This window comes from Aspergillus pseudonomiae (genome assembly GCF_009193645.1).
Source record: "Aspergillus pseudonomiae strain CBS 119388 unplaced genomic scaffold BDV37scaffold_33, whole genome shotgun sequence".
NCBI lineage: Eukaryota > Fungi > Ascomycota > Eurotiomycetes > Eurotiales > Aspergillaceae > Aspergillus > Aspergillus pseudonomiae.
In genome coordinates, this window is record NW_022476025.1 from 244,492 (window position 1) to 266,462 (window position 21,971).

Genomic DNA, 21,971 nt, shown 5'->3' on the forward strand with positions numbered 1-21,971 from the left:
TAATTTACCGTTGTGAGACAACCTAGTCCATAACCACCTCAGCCTCACGTGTTTCAGTCCGGTAGCTATTTTTGGCCGCACCGTGAAATATTACACTCTTGGCCAGACTTTAGGAAGTTGTGACACCGTATTTACGGTGGAATACGCGGTTTGTGGACCACTACAAATAGCGTGGGGACATCAAATACAACCATCCTTACAGCCGGTATCAGCTTTACCTATAGCAGTCTGGAACGTTCTCCATATACAAACATGCCAAGACTGGAGAACGACTGTGTCAACATCAACATTCCAAAAGCTTAGCACAACTGCCTCAGCGGTCGCATGGACGATGCCTGGACAGGGAGCAAGGCAATGGGATTCAAACAGGCTTACGACAACCAATCATGCTAGGAGCAATGCTAAAACCATGAGATTGGGTTATCAGAATCGGAATAGAGGCACATTAGTCATAATCGTACAGTGGAGATCAGCGTGTGAATTTCAAGCCTGCGAAACGAAACAATGATCATAAAACTCCCGATGCTAACAGAAGAACTTATATACCTTCTTCCACGCAGGCCACTCTGCCTGTTCGGCTCGTTCCTGCTCAATCAAATACTGAAGGTCGAGATCGCGACGACCGGTTTGCAGGTCCATGTCCTTGGCCCGAATAAATGGCGTCTTGAACCAGAGCTTATACGGGATATAAAAGAGCAGGACAACGGGGGCAGCTAGATATACGGAGAACCAGGCCTCAACAAGCTCACCAGCAGTCATAGTGCTATAACCGATTGGCGCGAATCCAACCCAGAACTGTACGACTAAAACGAGACAGTTGAACAAGAACCCGACCCAGGAGCCAATAACTCCCGGTTGTGATTGGAAGGCGAGCTCTTTTAAGCTGTGGCCCTGAGCCTTCCAGCCACGGCGGAAGCGAATGTGTGCCAAACAAACCGAACCCCAGGTGAAGATGGACGAGAGACCAGAAATGGCCATCATCCACTCAAAGGCCACTTCTTGTTTGTCCGATGCGGCTAAGAAACTGAGCAACCCGAGGGAAGAGGCAATTAGAATTGCCCAGAGAGGGCGACCCTTGCGATCAATGTATGCCAGAAACTTGGGGGCTTGCCCTTGCTCGGCAAGAGCTGCTAGGGTACGAGAGGAGCCGTAAACTGACGAGTTGCCCACAGACAAGACCGCAATCATGATAACGACGTTCATGATAGAATCTAGCACGGAGATACCAGCGTTGTTAATGGCAATCACAAATGGGGAGGCCTTGGCGTCAGCACTGGAGCTGCCATCAAGAAGTCGTGTATCGTCGTAGGGAACAAGAAGGCCAACCAGGGTGAGCGATACAATATAGAAGAGGCAAATACGCCAGAACACCTGCTTGACAGCTGTTGGGAGCGATTTCCGAGGGTTAGCAGTTTCAGCCGCAGCCAAACCAACGAGCTCGGTTCCAGCAAAGGCAAACGCGGCGTTGACAAAGACACTGCAGAGACCTTTGAATCCATTATGGAAAGCACCGGGACTGTGCCAGTACTGTCCACCGATATACCCGCCCTTCGGACCTCCGCCGCAGTTCAGGATAATGCCGAGGATTCTATAGTACGTCAGCTCTGCTGATTAAGGTAATGGATGATGGGGCAAGTATTAGGAACGGAACACTTACATAAAGCCAATAACAGCAACGACCTTGATGAGTGAGAAGACAAACTCGGCCTCACCGTAGCCCCTGACGCCGAACAAGTTGATTGAGACGATCAATACCCAAAAGATCGCGACCCACGCAGCGTTCGAGATATCAGATTGCCAATAGTCGACGGTAATTGACGCAGCTACAATTTCCAGCGGCAGCACTACGAGCCATTGCAGCGCATAGTTCCAACCCATGGCGAAACCCCATGCCGGATCAATGAACCGAGTCGAGTAGTGCGCAAATGAACCTGCGACGGGAAACAGAACCGCCATTTCACCCAGTGCGTGTACAGTGCAGTAAAGCATGCACCCGATTAGAGCATAAGCAATGAGAACCGACGCTGGGCCACCCGTGGCCAAGACTTTTCCGGATCCGACAAATAGACCAGTACCTAATAACGTCAAGAGCGGGGGTCAGAACTAAACGGACTTCATAGTTTGGAACAGCATGATGAAATGATTGCGCATACCAATAGAACCACCGATGGCAATCATCTGCAGATGACGGCCCTTGAGGCTACGCTGCAAGGGTGAAGAAGCAGTCTTCTGCGCGGCGTTTTCGATATCGAAGGACTTCCCATCTGCACCGGAGGAAGTATGGCCGGCCGTGACATGGGCATTTGGATCCCTTTTGAAACTATCCCATATTCTGCGACCAAGACCCGCCTGTGTTGGCTCGGATTCTCCATACAAAGGCGGCGGGGACTCAAAGGTCCCTCCCCGGGGCTCGGCCTTGGCCTCGATCTCGTCCTTCTCCATGATGAACCACCTGGTTTGCCTCTTCAGGAGGTCAACGAGGAAATCAAAACAACGAAAGGGGTTGTAGTAGAAGTAAGGGAGATGCTACTCAAGGGGGAAAAGGAGACAGGGTAAAAGAGAAAGGATGAATGTATCTAAAGCCCTCGGAGAGTATGAGTAGGGCGGCGACCGCTCAAGACAGAAAGCTTGCTGACCGAGAGAGGAGCGGGAGGGAAATGCGTGAATCTATAAAGGAGGTACGGTACCAGTAGTTACACTGAATTCTGAGGGGGTGGGTTATCTGCGTTATTTATATTAAATGAAATAGAATGGAAGAGCAAATAAAATGAATATTATTTTTTTTGCGAGAGGGGGGTCAGAGAATCAAACGCCATGGACCGATTCACACCACCTACTTACTACTTGGGAAGGGTTCCGCAGCATTAACCTATTATCTACGAGCAACGAGGGAGGAGAAGTCATGGCAGCGCGGACATGCCGGTTTGCAGTTCTGGGTCTAGTTCCATGTGGCTTACTGGAAAGAGAGTAGGAGGAGGATCTGGAACCGGACAATTTAGTGGATTCAAGTGCAGTACGGGGAAACCTTAAGTTGGCCCAATGGACGAGGGTCCTGATAGCAGACTGATTGCATTTAATTTCATTATCATTACCATTACTTGACCGTATCGATAAGTCCGGATTTGCGGGAATTTCATGCGACCCAAGGACTCTGCTTAACTCAAGAGCGAATGAGTTAGGGACTAACCGAACCTGGGTTTTGAACCCGCCTTAGGTCGTACATCCATGTATATCCTGGCGGGGACGGACAACTACTACTACAGGCATGTAGCCGACTTATTAGTGACAGGGTTCATGTCAGAATAAATTAATCCATAATCTTTTCCTCCCTTTTATTTTCCTTCCTCCCCCCTCCCTCCTCATCCCCTTGCTTTTCTTGCCAACTCATCCCCGTCCATTTTACCTAGTGGGCCTAAATTCGTACGCCGTAGGCCACTCGGGCGGCTGAGCCAGCAGTGAACATGGTTGCTTCCCGTACTACACTCAGCTAAGGTACATCGCCGTCAAGTAACTTTTCAACGCCACCGTCTAGAATCTCTCGTTCTTGGGTCAGCAGAGACCGTGAACTGTATCGCGTGATTGACTTCTCATACGAGTTTGTGCTTGAGCTTGATTTACCAAGAAAGTCACTTGGCGGCAGGTTCAAATGAAAGCGGTTACGGTTTGGTTGTTAGCATGAATGGCAAATGTTATTTTCCGAACGGGAAAAGGTTAATTTCTTTTCTCTGTTAGTTGCCGTCAAACTGATTCAATAAGTGGAGTTATGTGTCGACATGGACCCGTCTACCTAGTATTGTACTGTACTGACTTTGCTGGGAGCTTATCTCCCCAATCTGGTAAGTACCTCATTATTCAGTCATTATCGGTTTATCAGTGATTGCTATCAGAAGATGACCTGATCCACTTGAGATATTGTCTAAGGTGCGTCGAGGTAAGGAGTTAGTGCCACGCGATACGCTGCGTGGCCCTGCAATCATACGTGAGCTTCACATGCAAGATAAGAATATCAGAAAGTACGAGATGCCGCTAAGCGACTCTCGAGGCCGTGAATACCCAGTAGTACTGATGGGCTGGTACCTGAAGTACACCTGCCCAACCTTACTGCAAGAAATTCGAACGGTTTGTAACTTTCCAGAATAGTGGCAAACGCCACGTCTTTTTTTCGGTCTCTCACTATCACGCCTCGAGGAAGAAAGCATCCTCTCATGAACGACGGGAAGAAGCGCTGAAGGGGGGTGGGGGAAGAGGGCCGTTCGCGGCCTGCAGCTTTCTTTCCCCGCTAGACCAGTGTGTTTTGGGAATCGATCGCCCCCACTTAACTTCCACGCGGTTGGCACCTGAAACCAATCACATCGCCAACATTTACATAGATAAGACAGTTGCGTTGCCCAGAGCCGTGTCAGGACTCAGAGATGGTGCGTTCCATGGTTTCAGAGATTCAAGGCATTCGCCGGGACTTATTGACTATTGCCCAGTCCTATCAAGGCATCTCGTCGTAATTCCTTTTCTCCGAGTACTTAGAAGTATTGCTGTATGTATGTACATACTACGGAGCCTACCAGGTCAAAATTCTGTATAATCGGCTTACATGGGTTGGTGCAGCTGCTAATTAATGAAAACGCAATGTACGCCTGTTTCATGTTTCTATGACATACAAGAACCTCGAAACCCTTACAAAATCATCAGTTGCGACGTCGTTTGCCCTCGTCTAGCTACGGCGTCTAACTTAGTCGAAACTTAAAAGGCAAGTCCTCATATTTCTTTTTGCTCCTTTGGACTAGAACGATACACTTCGGAGGAAATCCTACTCGCTCGATTCTCTTATGCTAAGGACGACCAATGCATGGAAGCACGGGAGAACACCAGCAGAGAAGGGGTCCCGAAAAAGGGGCCCTCAAGTATGTCAGATCTTTGCTTCATCCGTAGACTCAGCAGTGAAATGGTCACCGTCCGACTGGGCCACTGATCAGGATCTTGGTCGAGGTTGCTAACCAAGATCACATTGGCAAAAGCGTCGCGAGCTCCCAACGCGCCTTGGCACCACCATCAGAGTCCTGGCGCTCATGTCGGTTCGACTCGGTTGTGGTCTGAGTCCCTGACAAGGCCATTCAATGGGTAATAAGAATAGCCGAAGGCCGTGCTTCGAACCTTGGCATGTCAGGCAACCCTCATCTCAGTTTACCGCAAGATTGGAATTGTACTCCTTGCAGTAATCTCACTTCCGAGCTCTTCGTTCAGAAAGGGGTTCCTCATGGATCCAAGAAGCCTCGGCCCACACGCTCTTTGTTGGCCCCGGGGATCTGTGCCCATTCCCAAACCGGTAAGACTAAAATATCCCATAGACCATGACCTCGGTATCATTTGTACATAAAAAAGCCCTTCCAAGAATTCTTAACGAGTTCTTTCAATCAACGGTCCACTTGGTTGAGTCCGTTGGGGCGGTGCCGAAAGCAGAAAGAGTACGTGAAAAATATAAAAAAAAAAAAAAGAAAAGAGAACGAAAAAGAAAAATGTAAATGAAAATGGAAAGGTGTCGCTGTCAAAGTTTTCTCTGCGAAAGTCTGAGATCAACCTTAATTCTTAATTCTTTGTATGTCGGGCGGCGGGCCTAACCACGACCCTCAAGGAACAAGACCACGGAACCAAGGGCATGAATCGAAGCCTTCACCTCCAGAGATCAACCACATCTCGAGCAGGGGGGATACGGTGACATCGCGTCAAACCAGAAACGTCCTGATTGGCGCAGGTTGCTTCGACGAACCAATCAAGGCTTCGACTTATGTCGAGCGTAATCCTAGACTCAGTTGTGGCGCTGACACCACCTTCGCAGTCCCAGGCGTCAATAATATTTTCGTGGTTGCGAAGGAATCCAGGAATCAATGATTGAGCTGCGTACAGAAATGCCCAGAGAATCCTCGTATCAGACGTGGCAACAGATACCACCCTGAGTGATGGCAACACCTCGTGGCTCTCCATGCCAGCCAATGACAGCGCCACAGCAGCTTGGATGGTGGCATGGTCTCGAGGGCTTGGTTGATCGGACTCCGTTGGCGTTGAGAATCCTCCTCCCACCAATACGACGCAAGAGCAAAACGGATGAAAGATAAAAATGGAATAATCAAAAGTCAGAAGCGATGATTTACAGCAATCCACGTGAGATGACACAGCCCTTGGCCAGTATACATCCGGTCAAAGTATCTTTGTTCAAGGTTTGCGTCGTGTAATCCCGAGTATCATAGAAGAACCTGTGCCGCCCCGCCACACTTTAACCTGTGTAATATGCTTTTTTTCCCTGGCAACCTGTACTTACCAATAAGTGTTCCGCTATCCTCCATGTACCACGAAAGATCTCGTAGCATAAAACCATGTGGTTTTTTTTTTGCTTTGTGGTTTCCCAATTTTCTAACCAATTCTACCATTGTTGTACAGTTGGAAGAAGATAAGTTAAAGTTGTTCCCAAACCCACACCTCCCACGACCATAACGCGGGGAAGCAATTCGTTACATAACAGTTTCCACTCTAGATCGTCAGCAGCTTCTCCATGAATCTGGGGTAGCAAAGCAACCTTCGGTATTTGCCTCTCGATGACAATGAAAACTTTGGATTCGACCAAATCTTGACGTCAAATCCAATTCCCCCGACTCCAACCGGGCCGGTCCTGCAGATGCCAATGCGTCGTGGTGGGTCGATATGTTTCATTCGTGGTATTCCTCCCACCGGATTGAGAAATATCATCGGTTAGGAAGGGATATTACTGGAATAATCACCTCAAGTTCCAGAAGGTCAAGGCGTTTAATCAACGAGTACGTTCTGTTTCTCGCTCTCTCAGAGTGGAATGAGGGGGGATGACGTCAGATATCGTTGCGCCAGACGCTTGCGAATCCTGTGTACCTTATGGTAACTTGTCGCTCAAAGCGCCCGCTAAACTTCAAGAGTATCTGCAGCTGTTCCTTGCGTAAATCTTTGGAAGAGCCAATACTATCGCTTGACTCTGGTCCGTGACGGTCTTCACGGTTCTGGCCGTCCGAACGGAGCTAGTGAAGGAACAAATGGGAGCTTCCTGCCTCTATGTATGTATCCAGGGTTTTGCCCCTCAAGAACTACTAACCTCAGACAGCGCTTCCGAAACCTATTTGATATCTTTTGTGCCTCATGCGACCGATGCTAGCCTCTTGTGGCAGAGCGAAACGGAATAATACCGCTGACTCGCTGAGATATGGACAGCAGCTATTCCCATAGTTATAGACTACTTCAGGCGTGCAGAACATACATCTGCTGCTATTTTACATATTTAGACTCCATATGTGACGAAGCACCCTGTAGTTGAACTTCAATATACTATACCGGCACAATATTAGGAACCCGTACTGTAGCTTCTCCATATAGTGGCGGAGCTCAGCTCCTCACTGTATGCATGAGCTGGCTAACTAGCAGGCAGGTTATGTGAGATATTTCTCACAAGCGAAGACTACAGAAATATATGAACTCTCTTTAATTGCCCACCATATCAAGTCATCATTTTGATTCAAGGTATACTACTGATATACGAATTAGTAGCCGAATGCCCTTCTCGAAGCCGTGTACTACCGCATGTTCATAACATGACGAAACCCATTGAATGAGATTTTATTCATATAATTATAACATTCTATCACTGCTCAAACACCCATTTAGTAGGGTCAACTACCTATAGCGAGTCTATCTACGTCTGCTTGACTGGCCCTCTAGGGTACACCATTCCTCAAGTCCATAAGAGAAGCTATACTTAGTTGCTTTCAACCAAGCATAGCCTAGACCGATATAGATAGAAATTATCCAATATAACTTGTTGGCCGAATAAAATCACCTCATTGGACAACTAATCACTAATATGAAAGTCAGAACAAGAGGTTCTAGGCCCAATGCACGTAGTTGACATTTAAGTTATATATAATCTCTTCCGGATCGCGCTTATATCTCCGCCATACAAGAGATAGATATTTACTGCGAAAAGAGGAATGTTTGTACATGGTGGCGCAATCGAATAAACAATCTAGATAGTTGATCAACATATTTTTGCAATTACAATAGAATCTATAAGATATCGTTTAACATCATTCACAAATCTTTCTTTTTTCGTCAAAGCAAGTAGAAAGCATTGGATATCAGAAACTAAGAGCTACCGACCGGTCCTTCACCACCAGGGATCAACTGCAGATACGTTAGTAAGATGACAATAGTTGAGGAACAGGTAGTGTCATCCGTACCATGCAGACGTTGTTTCCATTTAGCAAGATCTTGGGGAGCTTAACCTGAGCGCCGGAGTAGTCGCTGTGCTGCTGTTAGTTCCTAATCTGCGGGGCGTGACCAGAGATGTAGGTGGATCAAGAAAAGCTACATGGCTAGCTGTACTCACAATTCAGTCACGTCTTCCAAAACCATGTCTATCCTATGTTAGTATCCGGTTCTTCGGAATGTGATGAGGATAGAGGGTAACTTACTGACGTAGTCATCAAACCCGAGCAAAGTACCAGCGAATTCTGTAAGTGTCAGCACACGATTGATTCTCCCACGCCAACCGACAAACCTTTGTCATTCTTCATGATGACCCAAATTCTAGAACCGACACACTTGTCGATCAGCTCTATGAAAATTATTAGCGAGGAGCTCCATTAATACACAAATGGTTGGGTCATTACCGAGGGGAAGGAGTTGAGAAGCCATTATGGATAATATGTGCGATGAATGGAGCTAAACCGAGGAGGTACAAGGAGTTTAATCTATATTTGAACCACTAAAGCTATCCTCTGCAAAGAAAGGTTTGGCCTGACGTGATATAGAAATCGCACGCTGTTGGGCGGATCCTCGATCATTCCCATTCGGACAATCTTGGCGGGAGGGAACCCACGTTTATCCGACCCGATAATCTTGCGCCAATCAGATCTACGAATACTTCTTCAGGGACATAAAGGTTATTCTCAACTTAATCATACAATGGTTGTGGGGACTTTATTTACAATCTACCTGCAATCCCAATAGGTTACTATTAGGGGCGTTTTCAGTATGACTGCTTTGAGATATGTCGTCTCCTCGATTTATCCCAAGAGAGTTGAAACACTCTTTATGCCAGGCGACAAAGCATCAACAAGGCTTTGTTGTGCACAATGATTCGCTCCATAGACACGAGACAGCCTCGTTGGTTCATGTTTCCTTTCATCTGATCTCCTAGCTGACGGGTTCTCAGTCGGCGTGGTGTTTCTTATAAAGTCCTGGCTCTCACATCTTCTCGAGCCTCCATTGCCAGTTCAAAACTTCCCCTTAGGATTGAAGGCCATATCACGTCTACTAGTTACTCAACGTTGATACGCATGCCGTGTGTTTTGAGGAATCAGGGAATTTTTAATGTCAAAACCGGTAGAATCCGAGCTTTCTCTTCGACTACAGCCATGTTTCGAACAACGCTAGCTCATATCACTAGCCTGGCCAAGACCGGGTTCAAGAGCCAGCTCAGAAACCGTCGTATAATCGACGTCGCTGATGCAGCTAAGGGACAACCACGGGGCATCCCTTGCAAATATTTTACATATGGCCTAGTACAGTGTGAGAATTTGAAGAGACTGGACCGTCCTAGGCTTTCGACCGTATGCTGCAATAGCCAACGCTGCCCAAATCACTCTACTTGCCCTGCGATATGTGCGAAAGCACAGCATCCCAAATCAGGCTTCAGTACCAGTCAACATACACGTCCTCGGGCGGAGGGTGCCTCTGGAAGACGAAAACATAAATCCATATACTCAAACATCAAGAGGCAATGTACCTCCAGCTCTGCAGCTCAGTTGACGACCGAGCATATCAAAGATACGGAGAAACTTTCCAACATTATTAAATCTATACCAGCGATCCCAGCTGTGAACTCCTGCCCTCAGCTACCCAAAGACAGCCCAGCTCCAAAGTTCGCTCTAACCTCAGGAGCGCACAAATTCTGGAGTCACCGACTATACAAGTCACCAGATGGCAAGGATATCATTGTACACTACTGCAAAACCCTAGAAAGCGCCGAAACAATAGCGGGGATGTTCTCAGACGATCCCATCCTTGGACTCGACATAGAATGGAAAGCCAACGCCTCCGCGGCGGACGGCATACTAAAGAACGTATCGCTAATCCAGCTTGCGAGTTCGACGCGAATCGCACTCTTCCACATAGCTATGTTTAGACCGGCGAGGGGTGTGGAAGACCTCGTACCCCCTACTCTGAAACGCATCCTCGAGTCCCCGGACATAACAAAGGCTGGCGTATCGATCAAAGCAGACTGTACCCGATTGCGCAAGTACCTAGGGATTGATACGCGCGCCATCTTCGAATTGAGCCATTTGTACAAATTGGTGAAGTACAGCCAGTCGAATCCAGGACTCATCAATAAGAGGACTGTGAATCTGAGCGCCCAGGTTGAAGAACACTTTGGGATTCCTCTGGCGAAAGATGTTGAGGTTCGATGTAGTGATTGGGCATCTGCGCTGGATTATGCCCAGGTTCACTGTAAGTGTGTCCTTTCCCTGAACGTGTAGGATTGTTTAACAAGGATTGGTTTTATAGATGCTGCGGCCGATCCGTTCGCATGTGTGTGTCTATTCAATACTATGAATGAGAAACGTATGGCTTTAGAACCCATGCCTCCATTACCGGCACATGCTGAGTTGAATTTACCAATTCGGATTGTCCATGAGGCCCCGGTGAATACTGAGCCTGAAGTGGAGGTTATCGAGCCGATAGATAATCTACTAGTGGAGACTGAGGAACGTTCCTAAAATTGGTCTCTTTGTTGTGGTTAATAGTCTGGATAACACTAGGTATGACTGGGACTCGGGATGTTCTAAATCATGTCTCGGATGCAATGCATAGATTGCGTGCTCATAGGAGGCGTTCGATGTTTGGCACTATTCATTTGACTTTAAAATACCATCACATTTTCACCCTCAATTCATATAATGACAGGGGTTGTTATGCCAAGTCTACAAAAGCCATGCCAAGAATTGTGGAATCAATATACCTGAAATAAATGAACCATTGTGGGTCTTCGCATGCACTTAATTACAGGTCACTTGAGAAAGGGGGTATATATTCCTCTAAAGACCGGAAACGACAACATAAAAAAAGTAACTGGACGATGAGCAGGACTATATGTGGACCAGATATCAAACGCTGATATATGCGACCATACCCTATATTATATACAGAGAAAATGGCTGGAACTAACCTCTCAGAGGCAGAACTTTAGATAGCAAGACATCTTGTCGGCACAGAGGACATTCGGGCTTCTCGCGTACCCAATCTCGCACACATGTCCAGCAAAATACGTGCCCGCATGTGGTGACACTAGGGTCTTTGAAGGGATCTAAACAAAGCGTGCACCTGCTTTGCTGCCCTGAGGGAATCCAAGGGATTGCAGTGGAGTCCTCTGAGAGATCGTACCGGGCATCAGAGGCAGGAAGAAGCGGTAGCGTTGGCGGGTTCTCAATAGAGTGGATCAAGGTATCATCCTGGCCCGTAGAATGGGTCGCCTCTGTCTCAAGATCTTCTTGCTGCAAACTGAGCCCCACTTTCTTGACATGCAGCACGCTTTGTACTGCGATTTGCAAGACAAGCAACACTCCTAGCACTTCGTACCCAACCCGCTGCTCGTTCTCCTCAAGCTTCTTTGTAAATACATATCGCAGGCCCCAAAGGCGTTTCGACAGATGGTAGTACGCGCCGGTGAAGTAAAACGTCGCGATGCTCACAGCGTAGACAGGACTCAATGACGTGATGGAATCAAGGTGTTCCAGAATATATTTTTGAATTCGTAACTTCGTGAAAAAGGATGGTGCCTTTGATGTATCTTTTCTGCTAGGCTTTGTCCCCTCCCTGGCTTGTTGAGCCTTAAGCTGTTGCCGCGCGATGCTCCGCTCAAGCTTCACCCGTAGTCGCTGGCGGAAAGCTGGTAGGATCCGCTGAAGGATCCAGGGCACAATGATACTGCTTACAATATATCCCGCCCGCCTGATAAAGGAAGGAAGCTGGAGTGTGTCATCTTCCAATTGGACAAGATCACAGTATTCCTCCCCCAGCGTGCGGTTGCCGATCAGGGTAGTCAGGGAAAAGTATAGGATCTCGGTCAGGTTCTTGATGGTTTCGGAGTAGGTATGAGCAAATCGGGCTCCGCGGAGTGAGCGGATGATATTCTGAGCTTGCTGTACAAGATTTGAGGTAAGAAATAAGTCTTTTTCATGGGATCGAATGATATCCGGAGACGTCGCGAATGGGTAGAAATGCGCCGAGGGACTGGGCGCCGAGGCAGGAGACAGAGAGAAATCTTCGTCCGCCATTGTTAATGTATGTATAGTGCAATTGAAGTAGTATGAAGTGTTAGTACAAAGCCAGGTTGACGAAGAAAGCTCGCTCTACCGTCTTATCATTGTCAACTGACGTGGTTATCATTTCCTTGGAGAATGAGCCTCCGCAGCGGCGATATGGTATACCTCGGCAGTCCACACGTGAGGTATGTCTCACGTGACCTATTTCCATCTGGAAACCTGGAGCCAAATTTGGAAGTCTCGACCTGCAAGGAGTTAGACCCGAAACAGACAAAGTGTGCCTCCTCCCAATCCGAACAGCCGCGCGGAACCGCCTGGACTCTGAAAGCGTCCCTGAGTGTCTTCATTTTCCGTCTAATAATTATGAGTGTGTAAATTTTGGTTTTTCAGACTCACCCCTAGTCACTCTTTATTTGGTTCAACTTCTTTTCGCTTCTGCTCTCCTATTTAGACCCCCTTATTGTGGTCTTCCTCTTTAATTGTGACCTTCTTGTCCCTTATCTCCCCTATCTTCTCCGTCCTGGCGCTGTAGTCCCGCGCCGCTTCAATGGAATATGGGTCCTGATCAACATGCTCAATTGGATCGCTTCAGTCTCTTTCTTCCTTTTCCCTATCGTGTGGCCGTGATTCTGGTTGCTGGTAAGCCGAGAGATACTGACCCTCTACTTATGTTATATTTGTGACAATGTTGATTCCAATGCACAGGCTTCTGGGGTTGGGGGGTCAATCTCCAATATCTTCTCAAGAAGAACATTGTAGGTTAACCCCTCTCTTCGCTTGTATTTTCTTGAATGATATCTGACCGTTCTCGATTAGGATGTCCCCGCGCTCATCCGATATCCTGCCCGTCAATCTTCGTCCCAACGACCCCACCATGTCTCGACATACCACTTAGCTACTCTCTTGACGATCCCCCTAGTGCTTTCACTACTTATATTCTGGGCCGCTACCCATGGCTCTACTGAAAGGGTCGAATCTCTGGATTTTATCCCGCAGTCATATCTCATTATCTTCTTCATAATCATCCTCCTCCCTTTCAACCGTCTCGCGCGCTCTGGTAGACATCGCTTGCTCGTGACCCTGAAGCGAATCAGCATTGGTGGATTGGCAGAAGCTCAAGATGGGAAGTTTGGAGACATCCTACTTGCCGATGCATTGACTAGCTATGCTAAGGTACTAGCGGACTTGGTTGTCACCTTCTGCATGTTCTTTACCTCGGGTGTTTCCAGCACATCCAAGCCGGATCGCAAGTGCGGACACGACTGGGTGATTCCCCTGATCGTTGCTATTCCGAGTATTATCCGACTTCGGCAGTGTTTAATTGAATATGTGCGTGTGCGTCGAGCTGGTTTCAAACTGGAAAACCAGGGCGGCCAGCACCTAGCCAACGCTCTGAAATACGCTACCGCTCTTCCCGTTATCTACCTTACCTCCAAACTGAGAAACTATAACCCTCTGGAGAGCTATGGATACAGCGAGATGAGTTTGTCACGACTATTGTATGTTGTTTTCATTTGGTCTACAAGTTTGAGAGGGGTAGAGTTTGGCTAATGACATCCCAGATACATGTGCACTTTTGTGAATTCCACTTACTCTTTCTACTGGGACGTCACCAAAGATTGGGACTTGACCCTCCTTACTTCATCGCGCCGCGGCGCGCATCATCCTTACGGATTACGCCGACACCGCCATTTTGCGGATCGCCAATACTATCTTGCTATTCTTGTAGATCTTGTTATTCGGTTTTCATGGTTGTCCAGGTTTATGCCAGGGCTTGTCTGGCTCTGCGAGACGGAAGTGGGCATTTGGTTGCTTATGTCCCTTGAAGTCGCACGTCGGTGGATGTGGATCTTCTTGCGTGTGGAGACCGAATCTGGTGAGTTGCATTTCGCCTATGAGTACATTAGTAATGTACGCTAATCTGGTCAATATAGTCAGAAATAGCCGTGGACCGGCCCCTGATGACATTCTTCTCGGTGAATTCAACGGCAAATTGGATGCAGACTGAACCGCAGCCATACTCCAAAGCTGTTGAACACCACCCTTTTTATAAATGACATGACTTGGTATATCCACGGATGTAGGACTTATTACTGTGATTATGTATGCATTTCACTTTAGTTGTTATTCTTTGCTACGCCCTTTGAGCGTCTTGCTCATCATTCGGTCCATTTCTCAGACCACCTATATCGCATCTTCGACCAAGCGAAAGACTTTCAATTGACCATCTGTATGATATTTGCTAAGCATTGCGAGCTATCGTTGTGCGCAGTACATAGTGGCAGGTTTATTTTTCTTTTTCTAATTTTGTTTCATTTTCTACATGCAACTACGGTACGGACATATGGGTAATAAAAAAAATTGCACTTTCGACAGGGAGACCCAAGACCCTGAAATGTAACTCAAGAAAAAGAAATCAACAAATACCACACCAAAAGCTTCATGATGGTCTAGATGACCTCCAGTGAACTCCGTCGCCTAAATTACCGCTACAAAAACCAAAGAGACAAGGTGAAAAACTATCCAGAAAGGTGCGTAGTCCTGAAGGCTGGAGACGGTTGTTCATGACATGAGAAATGTACATACGCTATATAGCAAGATTATGTAAATGATATTTGCCATCGAACGTAGAACGGGAAAACTAAGAATAGAACAGGGGCAGGGAAAGTGAAACTCAGATACAGCATTCGTTCGGTCTTGGAATGGTAGAGCGCCCAACCCTACTGTCTATTGTGGGGAGGAGGGTTCTCGAACAAGTCTTCCAAGTAGGCACTAGGAGTCCTTCCTTGCGTAGGAGATGCAAGATTGACAGAGCTATTGGACGCCACGTGGGAATATCTCGAAGTGTTAAACTGGGGTTCGTAGACACCACCAGGAGCATGGGTAGGCGTGCCAGGTGGGCTGGGTCCCGATTTTGTTCTCGTATACCCCTGTGCCTGCGGGCCCATGCCTGGAAGATCAGGCGCCGAGAACTGCATACTCTGGTGGCTTCCACTACCGGCCGCAGTGTTCCCAGCAGCATAATACCCCGCGGGAAGATAACTTGAACCTCTGTTTCCGCCGCTGTGCATTCCAGCCGTGGGGGAGAAGAACAAGCCACTGTTGGATCTTGGGCCCTTGGAGGAGCGGGGATTTGTGCGATGCCCGCCGCTCATTTTTTCCAAGGAGACGGCTGGTGCTGGGCCGCCATGCGAGCGGTGCGCAGATCTCTTTCTCCTGTGACGGAGGAGTCCCTTTGCCTCGGAGGATTGCATTATGGCTGCCTTGCGGACGGATCGGTTTACGGACCATGCCACCATGCCACGCCAGGCTAGTAGCGCAAGACCCAGGAAGCCTAGAACTGCACCGACGGCGATGAAGACGGTCCCTTCGGGGGTATCTGATGTTTGCATGTATGGTGCATCGGCGAGTGGGGGCACTGTCACCACGGGGTAATCGTTCGTTGCGGTGGAGGTTGTACTGGAGTCTGTAGATGTCGAGGACTCGGTTGTTGTTGTCGTTGCCGGTTTGTCTGTTGTGGACTCTTTCGTGGTCTTTGATGTCGTGGTAGTGTCGTCGTGTGTCGTAGCTTTGGTCGTCTCCTTAGTTGATACATCCGTTGTCGGCGCAGGGTCATTCGCAGTGGTATCCTGAGCGAAAGATATATGCGCCATCATCAAGACGGCAATGACGAGTAAAATCCATGTGAAAGAGGGTTGGCGGCGGGCCTTGCGAAGGCCCGCGGCTCGAAGATTCATTGCTGAGACAGTCTAGCGAGTGAATGAGCGATACCGATGTCACTTGTTTCAGAGGAGAATGAGTTGTGGGCCAGGACGATTGTGCCTGGTATGTCGCGCTGACGATCCAAGTCGTTACATAAACTCTCAGGTGGTGAAGAGTTACCAGCCTTTGTGGTCAGAGTTATGTTTGGACGCAATGGCGACCGTCTGTCGCAAGTTGTGGGACGTGGATCTCTATCGGATAGTCTCCACCAAAACACTGGATCGACAGAAACCAGATCTACTTTGGGGCACAACGATAGTATAGAATAGATAGAATGGCCAAGTGAAGACAGACACTATTACTCAGGGCAGCGATGGTTATATCAAATGACGAAGCGAGAGATGAGGGCGAATTTTCAGTGGGATAACCCCCCCAAAGATCAGCGACAGGAGATCCGAGACCAACAACCGTTGCCCCGTCACGGGCCTTGTACGTTGTGCCTTAGGCTCTGGTTCTGCGGAGAAGTTGGTTTCACGTGATGCCCTATATATAGGTCTTCTGTCTCAACAAAACCCTCGCGCTAGTCTCAAATACATATGGTATAGTTGATGATCTAAGGGATGACAGAAGCTTTGGGAAATCCGTAACTAACATTCAGACCCATACATAAACACGCATGAAATATACAACATAGCATACACGATAAAACTCGGATGGTCTAGAGCAATTGATGACCGACTTTCAACCGATTTGTCATGCCGAACTCAAGAGTAAAAACAAATTCCAAGACATTTATTCACCACACCAACCACTGATCACTGCTGCTTCTTCTGCACACTGGCGGACGTGTCTTTTTCAAAAGCGGCGTAAGGAACTTCGAGACTGGCAAGGGCGCTGAAACCGACATACAAGATCATAATGAAGACAAATGTTGCCATGAGTCCCATGAAGAGGCCTATTAACGTTAGTTCCCGCTACTAACAGTGCTCAAGGGGCACTTTATGTCAAGGTCGTACCTGGTGTGAAGTATTGATACTCCTGGAAGAGTGACTTGTTAGATGCAGGCTCCGAACGACGGCTATGCGCCGCAAAGTCTCGCTTCAAGTCCATGTGGACGGGATCTTGGTAGGGATCAGTTTCAGATTGATAGATACCCGAATCGGACTCTCCAAATTCCCTCGGCGATGTTACATAGAGAATGGTGTACTTCTTCGACGAAGGAATTCGTTCAATAATATCAGAAAGTAGGCCGTCTGCAGGACAGTTAGAAGATTCCCTCATTGCATTCTTGGATTGTTCACAGACCATTATCAGAAAGTTGCTGAGCCCTCTCCTTCCCCAGGGGGAGCACAGGGAAATCAATAAAAAGGACTCGGGGGTCGGGGCCAAAGTCAGATGGATAAGAGCCAGCTAAAGCACCCGGTCAGCGAGATCTTCAATTTATTTGCGACCTTGAAATCATAGGACTTACAGGAACCATCAATAGCAGTAGTTTGCGCCCCACATTCCTTTTCGATAATGCTTTGGATCTGCTTCGCTTCAAGCACACCAACAACTTCGTTGACTGTCGCAGTCGACCGGATAGTCTTATCCTTTCCCGTCATCTTCGCGCCCAGGCGGGGAGCAGACTTGCGAGTCGAGAAATCGGTGCTATGGACACCGGGTTGGGAAGCAATGACATAATAGTCGGAGGGACACGAGCTAAGCTTCGAGGAAAGGTCATCTAGCAAGGAGGGAGCGGATTTGAGTTGGGACGAAGTAGAGAGGATCCTAAAGGAGCTTGTTAGCTGGGTCTTTGAGGAGCTGCCCGCGATAACTCGAATGACTGCCACCAAAACATACTCAGAGGTCGATGCAAGGAAGAAGGGCGAGGTGTCACGGAAGGCATTAGCCGTTGCTGCTCCCAGAGCAAGCAGCGAGAAGCTGCTCAAATGCATAGTGGTGAATTGGATATAGCTTCAGACAAGCACAGGCTGTCCGAACGGTGAAAGGGTCCCCGGAGGTATGATGGTTGGAGACAGGCTGGAGGATTGGCGGAACGGGGCTCGGAGGCGGTCGACCCAAATCACCGGCAAGGCTTAGCTTCACTTTGATCATCGTGCATGCAATATTTTTTAGAAAAAAAAATTTGGCCCTTTTATATCGAAACCATATCACTCATTAAGTGCATTATCAACGCACTTATCTTTTGTTCTACTCTCTAGAGTATATAAACTTTTTTTTGTCTACATAATATCATGGGACCACAAGCGAAACGGCGAAAGACGAGCAAAGTCGAAGAAATCACCTTCGATCATTCTGCCCGCCATGAATTTCTCACAGGTTTTCGCAAGCGAAAACAACAACGAATTAAACATGCGCAGGAAGTTGCAGAGCAGAAGGCTCGAGAGATGAAGAGAGAAGATCGGAAACGAGTTCGTTATTCCTTGATAGTATCTCAGTAGAAGTACGTTTATTAACTGCAAATCCTGCACAGATTCGGGAGGAACGAGAAGCAGAGTTCAAAAACGCCCTCGAAGAGCATCAAAAACAACTAAAGAGACTTAGGGAAGAAGAGGATGGGGCCATTTCAGGTTCAGATTCGGAAAGTGACGAAGACAATGAGTGGGAAGGGTTTGAAGAGCCACCTGCAGTGGATTACGAAGCGGAATACATTGACGAAGACAAGTATACTACGGTAACAGTAGAAGAGATGGATGCTTCTAAGGAGGGCTTGCTACGAGCACAGGAGCATAGTTCGGACGAAGAGCAAGAGGGTGAAAAGGAGAAACCGACGTCCGAAGCGGATTCCAAGCCAAAGCCGGTAGAAAAACCCAAGAAGGCATCGGACAAACCCAAAAAGAAGAAGTTCCGGTACGAAAGCAAGGCGGAACGCCAGCTCACTCGCAAGAAAGAGCGTCTCTCAAACAGCAGGAAAGCAAAGGCACGGAGAGAACGGTAGCGCAGGTTAATCCTCACACAAATCCATGCGTCTTCGAATCAGTTCATTGAAATACCCCCGAGGAGACTCTCATTGCTTATGGTCTATGTTACTGTAGGCAAGTGGATATATAGGCAGAGGGCAGGTGGATGGCAAGACGGAGACAGAGATGCTACTGGATTCGGCTCCTAATGGCAAATGCTAAATGAAGTAATCTGCAACACGCAGGGAACAAAAAAGTTATTATGTTAGAAGAAAGCTCGAGCCGAGGTTTTCCCAGAATATTGCATCTGCAGGCAACCCTAGCCTTAAACATTGCTTATAGAAACCTCCAAGTCGTGGAGATCCTTCTGCAACTCAGCGTACTTCTTCGCCATTTCCTCATACTTGCTTTCCCACTCATCACGAGACGACTCAAGGGCCTGCACTTTGCGCTCGTAGTGGCCGGCTTTAACGTCGGTTTGGCGGAGCCTATTGAACACCAGTGTGATTAGTAATTGTTCGCGGACGATGAAAAGGGGTTCCAAGGAAAACCATACTTCTCAACTGTCTCCCTGGTATTCTTGTCGGCATTCTCGAGCTCCTCTTCCAAGAGCTGCAAGCGTCTCTGAAGGGTTTCGTTCTGAGTGTCGTGCTGGGCGCTCTGGTTGGCAGCATCCTTGGCCTCCTTGAGAGCGGTTTCCAACTTCTCCACCTCACCCTCAAGAAGCTGGTTGCGGTGGTTGAGGGATGTGATCTCCTGTTCCTTCGCCAGGTTCTCCTGTTCCAGCGTCTTGATCTTGCCCTTAAACTCCTCCGTCTGAGCCTGAGCCTCGTCAGCCTCCAGGCGGAGGGCGGCCATTCTCTAAACGCTGTCCGTCAGCCCCTTTCCCATCTTCGCGTTTATTTAATTCGGGGAACGCGAATCAAGACGGCATCCCTGTAATCACCGCCGGGCAGGATACCGAAATGCATGATTAGGGAGGGTCACGCAAGGAGAAAGGGTGATGCATGTGCATTTTCGGGAGCTTAAAAGCTACCCCGCCAACAGGGGGGGAAAAGGAAACTCACCTCCTTGATCTTGTCCATATTGACGACGAAAGAAGGTTAAATTTATGTGTACGGGGGAAAGACAAATATGTATTCGAGAAGAAGAATGTATACGAGTAGCAAGTTAAAGGGCTTTCGCTCAGCGAGAAACCCGACAGAATCAATAACGTGTTCAAATGTTGGGAGTTGGTTTTGGGAGAAGAAGAAGGTGGAGTGATTGTCTCCTGGCGGTCAGCCCGGGTCAGCTTGGTTCTAACCCCTTTTAGCCAGTAGTAAGGGCGGCGCCTGACTGTGGCGGCCAACCCACGGATTGGCTGCTGACCGGTCCCAAGGGATCGACCGCCTGTCTCCACGGGCAACCACCGCAAAACACTTTGCTGGGTAAGGTGCGTCGGGCGTCTAGATTCAGACAGACAACCCCATGTCCTCACGACCTCAGCGATTCTCGCGATCTCACACGACCCTCGGACTCGACCCCAACAACCTGTACCTATATTTTCGGCTGTGCATGATCAGTGCTGTCTCATATCCGCCACTATGCTGGCCCTCCGTGACCAAGAGAACCTGGTGCACGCTCATCAGACCGTTGCCGCGTCCAAACCTCTGAATCAAGGTCTCAAACAACTACAGCTCAAAACCCCCGGGGCACGCGCACCGAAGACACCATTCAAAGTCCCGTTGAACGATGAAAATGACCCGCTGGCATTTGGAAAGAAAACTGTGAAGGGTGCTGGTAAACAGAATGGAGCTGCGAAACCATCTGTCAAGGATGCTTTTGTTACTCCAATGGGTATGCTTGGAGGGGTAACACGGCGCATTTTGCTCGGAGGCTGACAGATGCGATAGCAGAGACTCGTCAACGCGCGCCGTTGGGCATGAAAACAACCAATGCGAAAGCTCGTGGTTTACAGACCCCTGCTCCTCCCGCTGGGACTGTGAAGCCGGAGAAGACAGGCAAAAGAGCCTCCACACAGAGAGTGAAAAAGTTTGCTCCGCTGGTAGAGCAAAGCCAGGCTGAGGTACAGGATAAACCAGTTGAAGAAGATGTTCCCGACATTGAGTACATGCCCCCGAAGCCGAAAGGTATGTTTCCAAGGAGTCGTGAGCATGCCAGAAGGCCGTGGTATTTAACAATATACAGAGCTCCCGGATATTCCTGATGAAATTACATACGATACAACATTCCCTCAGTTTCAACCGAAGAACTTGGCGTTGGGGTTGGAAACAGTGTATGGACATACCGAAATCGGTCCCGATGGTCTGACCAAGAGGGAGCGCAAGCTTCAGGAGGATTCTATTGCATACGACAAAATGATGGATGACATGATCTTGAAACAAGTCGAAAGTATTGGTTTTGAAGAGCCCAGTGACAACGAGCAGAATGAGCCTTGCGTGGAGGAAGCACCGCCGCGTCGCTATGAAACGCGTCGTACCCGCGCCATGAGCGCCCGGGAGAAGCATACCAGCAACATCCCAACGGTTCGCGCTCGTGATGCAGCCTCGGCTCTTTCTGGTACCGAACGCACTCTCCGACCTAGGCCTGTTTCAATCCCAAAGCCAAAGCCGAGAGTTGCGTCGTCCTTATTCTCGTCGAGAAAGCCCAGGACGCCAACTAACCCATCATCCATGCACCATACCGCAGCCGTGGCAAACTCTAAAACAACAGTAGGCTACACCAAGGGCCGGGACGTGTCATCTAAGCTACATGGCAAATCGCCCAGCACTACGAAAGGACAGACAATTCCCCAGGGGATTTTCTCCGCTGACACTTACGTGCGCCCGTCTGGGACCCCTCCTCTCGAAACCGATATGGTGCCTCTTGCACATGATGCGGGTCACCTGACAGCCAATCTTGAGGAAGTGCTCCCGGTGTATGAGGAAGACGAGGAGAGCTTGAATTTCCAGCTGACGCTGTGAACGGAGGTTAATGAGCACGGTTCCATATCCCGGAGTCAAGGGTTAGCGTTCTATGGTGTTTGCTTCTTTAA

General features: G+C 48.4%; 11 protein-coding genes across 11 annotated transcripts; 4 read left to right on the plus strand and 7 right to left on the minus strand.

The window, feature by feature from the left end:
* On the minus strand, positions 1 to 2,683 carry BDV37DRAFT_248213 (amino acid permease GAP1). Its single transcript, XM_032081974.1, has 3 exons — positions 2,154 to 2,683; positions 1,658 to 2,075; positions 1 to 1,588 (listed from the first exon to the last, which is right to left on the minus strand). Exons 1-3 carry the CDS (start codon positions 2,440 to 2,442, stop codon positions 526 to 528), a joined length of 1,770 nt encoding a protein of 589 aa, XP_031941439.1. The 5' UTR covers positions 2,443 to 2,683; the 3' UTR covers positions 1 to 525.
* A 675-nt stretch (positions 2,684 to 3,358) lies between these two features.
* On the minus strand, positions 3,359 to 4,276 carry BDV37DRAFT_248214 (uncharacterized protein). The gene has a single exon (XM_032081975.1). The coding sequence runs from the start codon at positions 4,197 to 4,199 to the stop codon at positions 3,987 to 3,989; it is 213 nt and encodes a 70-aa protein (XP_031941440.1). The 5' UTR covers positions 4,200 to 4,276; the 3' UTR covers positions 3,359 to 3,986.
* Positions 4,277 to 7,826: 3,550 nt separating this feature from the next.
* Positions 7,827 to 8,842, minus strand: BDV37DRAFT_248220 (RNA-binding protein LSM5). Its single transcript, XM_032081976.1, has 6 exons — positions 8,679 to 8,842; positions 8,567 to 8,623; positions 8,481 to 8,519; positions 8,396 to 8,423; positions 8,247 to 8,310; positions 7,827 to 8,190 (listed from the first exon to the last, which is right to left on the minus strand). Exons 1-6 carry the CDS (start codon positions 8,701 to 8,703, stop codon positions 8,152 to 8,154), a joined length of 252 nt encoding a protein of 83 aa, XP_031941441.1. The 5' UTR covers positions 8,704 to 8,842; the 3' UTR covers positions 7,827 to 8,151.
* Positions 8,843 to 9,425: 583 nt separating this feature from the next.
* Positions 9,426 to 10,787, plus strand: BDV37DRAFT_283168 (3'-5' exonuclease; the record flags this gene model as incomplete). The annotated part of the gene is made up of 2 exons (XM_032087237.1): positions 9,426 to 10,518; positions 10,576 to 10,787. The coding sequence occupies 2 exons, from the start codon at positions 9,426 to 9,428 to the stop codon at positions 10,785 to 10,787; spliced, it is 1,305 nt and encodes a 434-aa protein (XP_031941442.1).
* Positions 10,788 to 10,956: 169 nt separating this feature from the next.
* Positions 10,957 to 12,431, minus strand: pex10 (ubiquitin-protein ligase peroxin 10). The gene has a single exon (XM_032081977.1). The coding sequence runs from the start codon at positions 12,342 to 12,344 to the stop codon at positions 11,232 to 11,234; it is 1,113 nt and encodes a 370-aa protein (XP_031941443.1). The 5' UTR covers positions 12,345 to 12,431; the 3' UTR covers positions 10,957 to 11,231.
* A 242-nt stretch (positions 12,432 to 12,673) lies between these two features.
* Positions 12,674 to 14,696, plus strand: BDV37DRAFT_118860 (EXS domain-containing protein). Its single transcript, XM_032078543.1, has 5 exons — positions 12,674 to 12,971; positions 13,038 to 13,087; positions 13,149 to 13,831; positions 13,895 to 14,208; positions 14,267 to 14,696. Exons 1-5 carry the CDS (start codon positions 12,887 to 12,889, stop codon positions 14,338 to 14,340), a joined length of 1,206 nt encoding a protein of 401 aa, XP_031941444.1. The 5' UTR covers positions 12,674 to 12,886; the 3' UTR covers positions 14,341 to 14,696.
* BDV37DRAFT_118872 (uncharacterized protein) lies at positions 14,653 to 16,446 on the minus strand. The gene has a single exon (XM_032078544.1). The coding sequence runs from the start codon at positions 16,067 to 16,069 to the stop codon at positions 15,053 to 15,055; it is 1,017 nt and encodes a 338-aa protein (XP_031941445.1). The 5' UTR covers positions 16,070 to 16,446; the 3' UTR covers positions 14,653 to 15,052.
* Positions 16,447 to 16,503: 57 nt separating this feature from the next.
* Positions 16,504 to 18,153, minus strand: BDV37DRAFT_248230 (Ac45/VOA1 transmembrane domain-containing protein). Its single transcript, XM_032081978.1, has 5 exons — positions 17,877 to 18,153; positions 17,506 to 17,804; positions 17,340 to 17,444; positions 17,051 to 17,287; positions 16,504 to 16,989 (listed from the first exon to the last, which is right to left on the minus strand). The coding sequence occupies exons 1-5, from the start codon at positions 17,969 to 17,971 to the stop codon at positions 16,850 to 16,852; spliced, it is 876 nt and encodes a 291-aa protein (XP_031941446.1). The 5' UTR covers positions 17,972 to 18,153; the 3' UTR covers positions 16,504 to 16,849.
* A 118-nt stretch (positions 18,154 to 18,271) lies between these two features.
* On the plus strand, positions 18,272 to 18,975 carry BDV37DRAFT_283173 (rRNA-processing protein RRP17; the record flags this gene model as incomplete). Its single annotated transcript, XM_032087238.1, has 2 exons — positions 18,272 to 18,448; positions 18,511 to 18,975. The coding sequence occupies 2 exons, from the start codon at positions 18,272 to 18,274 to the stop codon at positions 18,973 to 18,975; spliced, it is 642 nt and encodes a 213-aa protein (XP_031941447.1).
* A 287-nt stretch (positions 18,976 to 19,262) lies between these two features.
* Positions 19,263 to 20,022, minus strand: BDV37DRAFT_283174 (tropomyosin; the record flags this gene model as incomplete). Its single annotated transcript, XM_032087239.1, has 3 exons — positions 19,263 to 19,425; positions 19,494 to 19,798; positions 20,005 to 20,022. 3 exons carry the CDS (start codon positions 20,020 to 20,022, stop codon positions 19,263 to 19,265), a joined length of 486 nt encoding a protein of 161 aa, XP_031941448.1.
* Positions 20,023 to 20,520: 498 nt separating this feature from the next.
* On the plus strand, positions 20,521 to 21,900 carry BDV37DRAFT_283175 (uncharacterized protein; the record flags this gene model as incomplete). The annotated part of the gene is made up of 3 exons (XM_032087240.1): positions 20,521 to 20,773; positions 20,830 to 21,066; positions 21,125 to 21,900. 3 exons carry the CDS (start codon positions 20,521 to 20,523, stop codon positions 21,898 to 21,900), a joined length of 1,266 nt encoding a protein of 421 aa, XP_031941449.1.
* Positions 21,901 to 21,971: the final 71 nt, after the last annotated feature.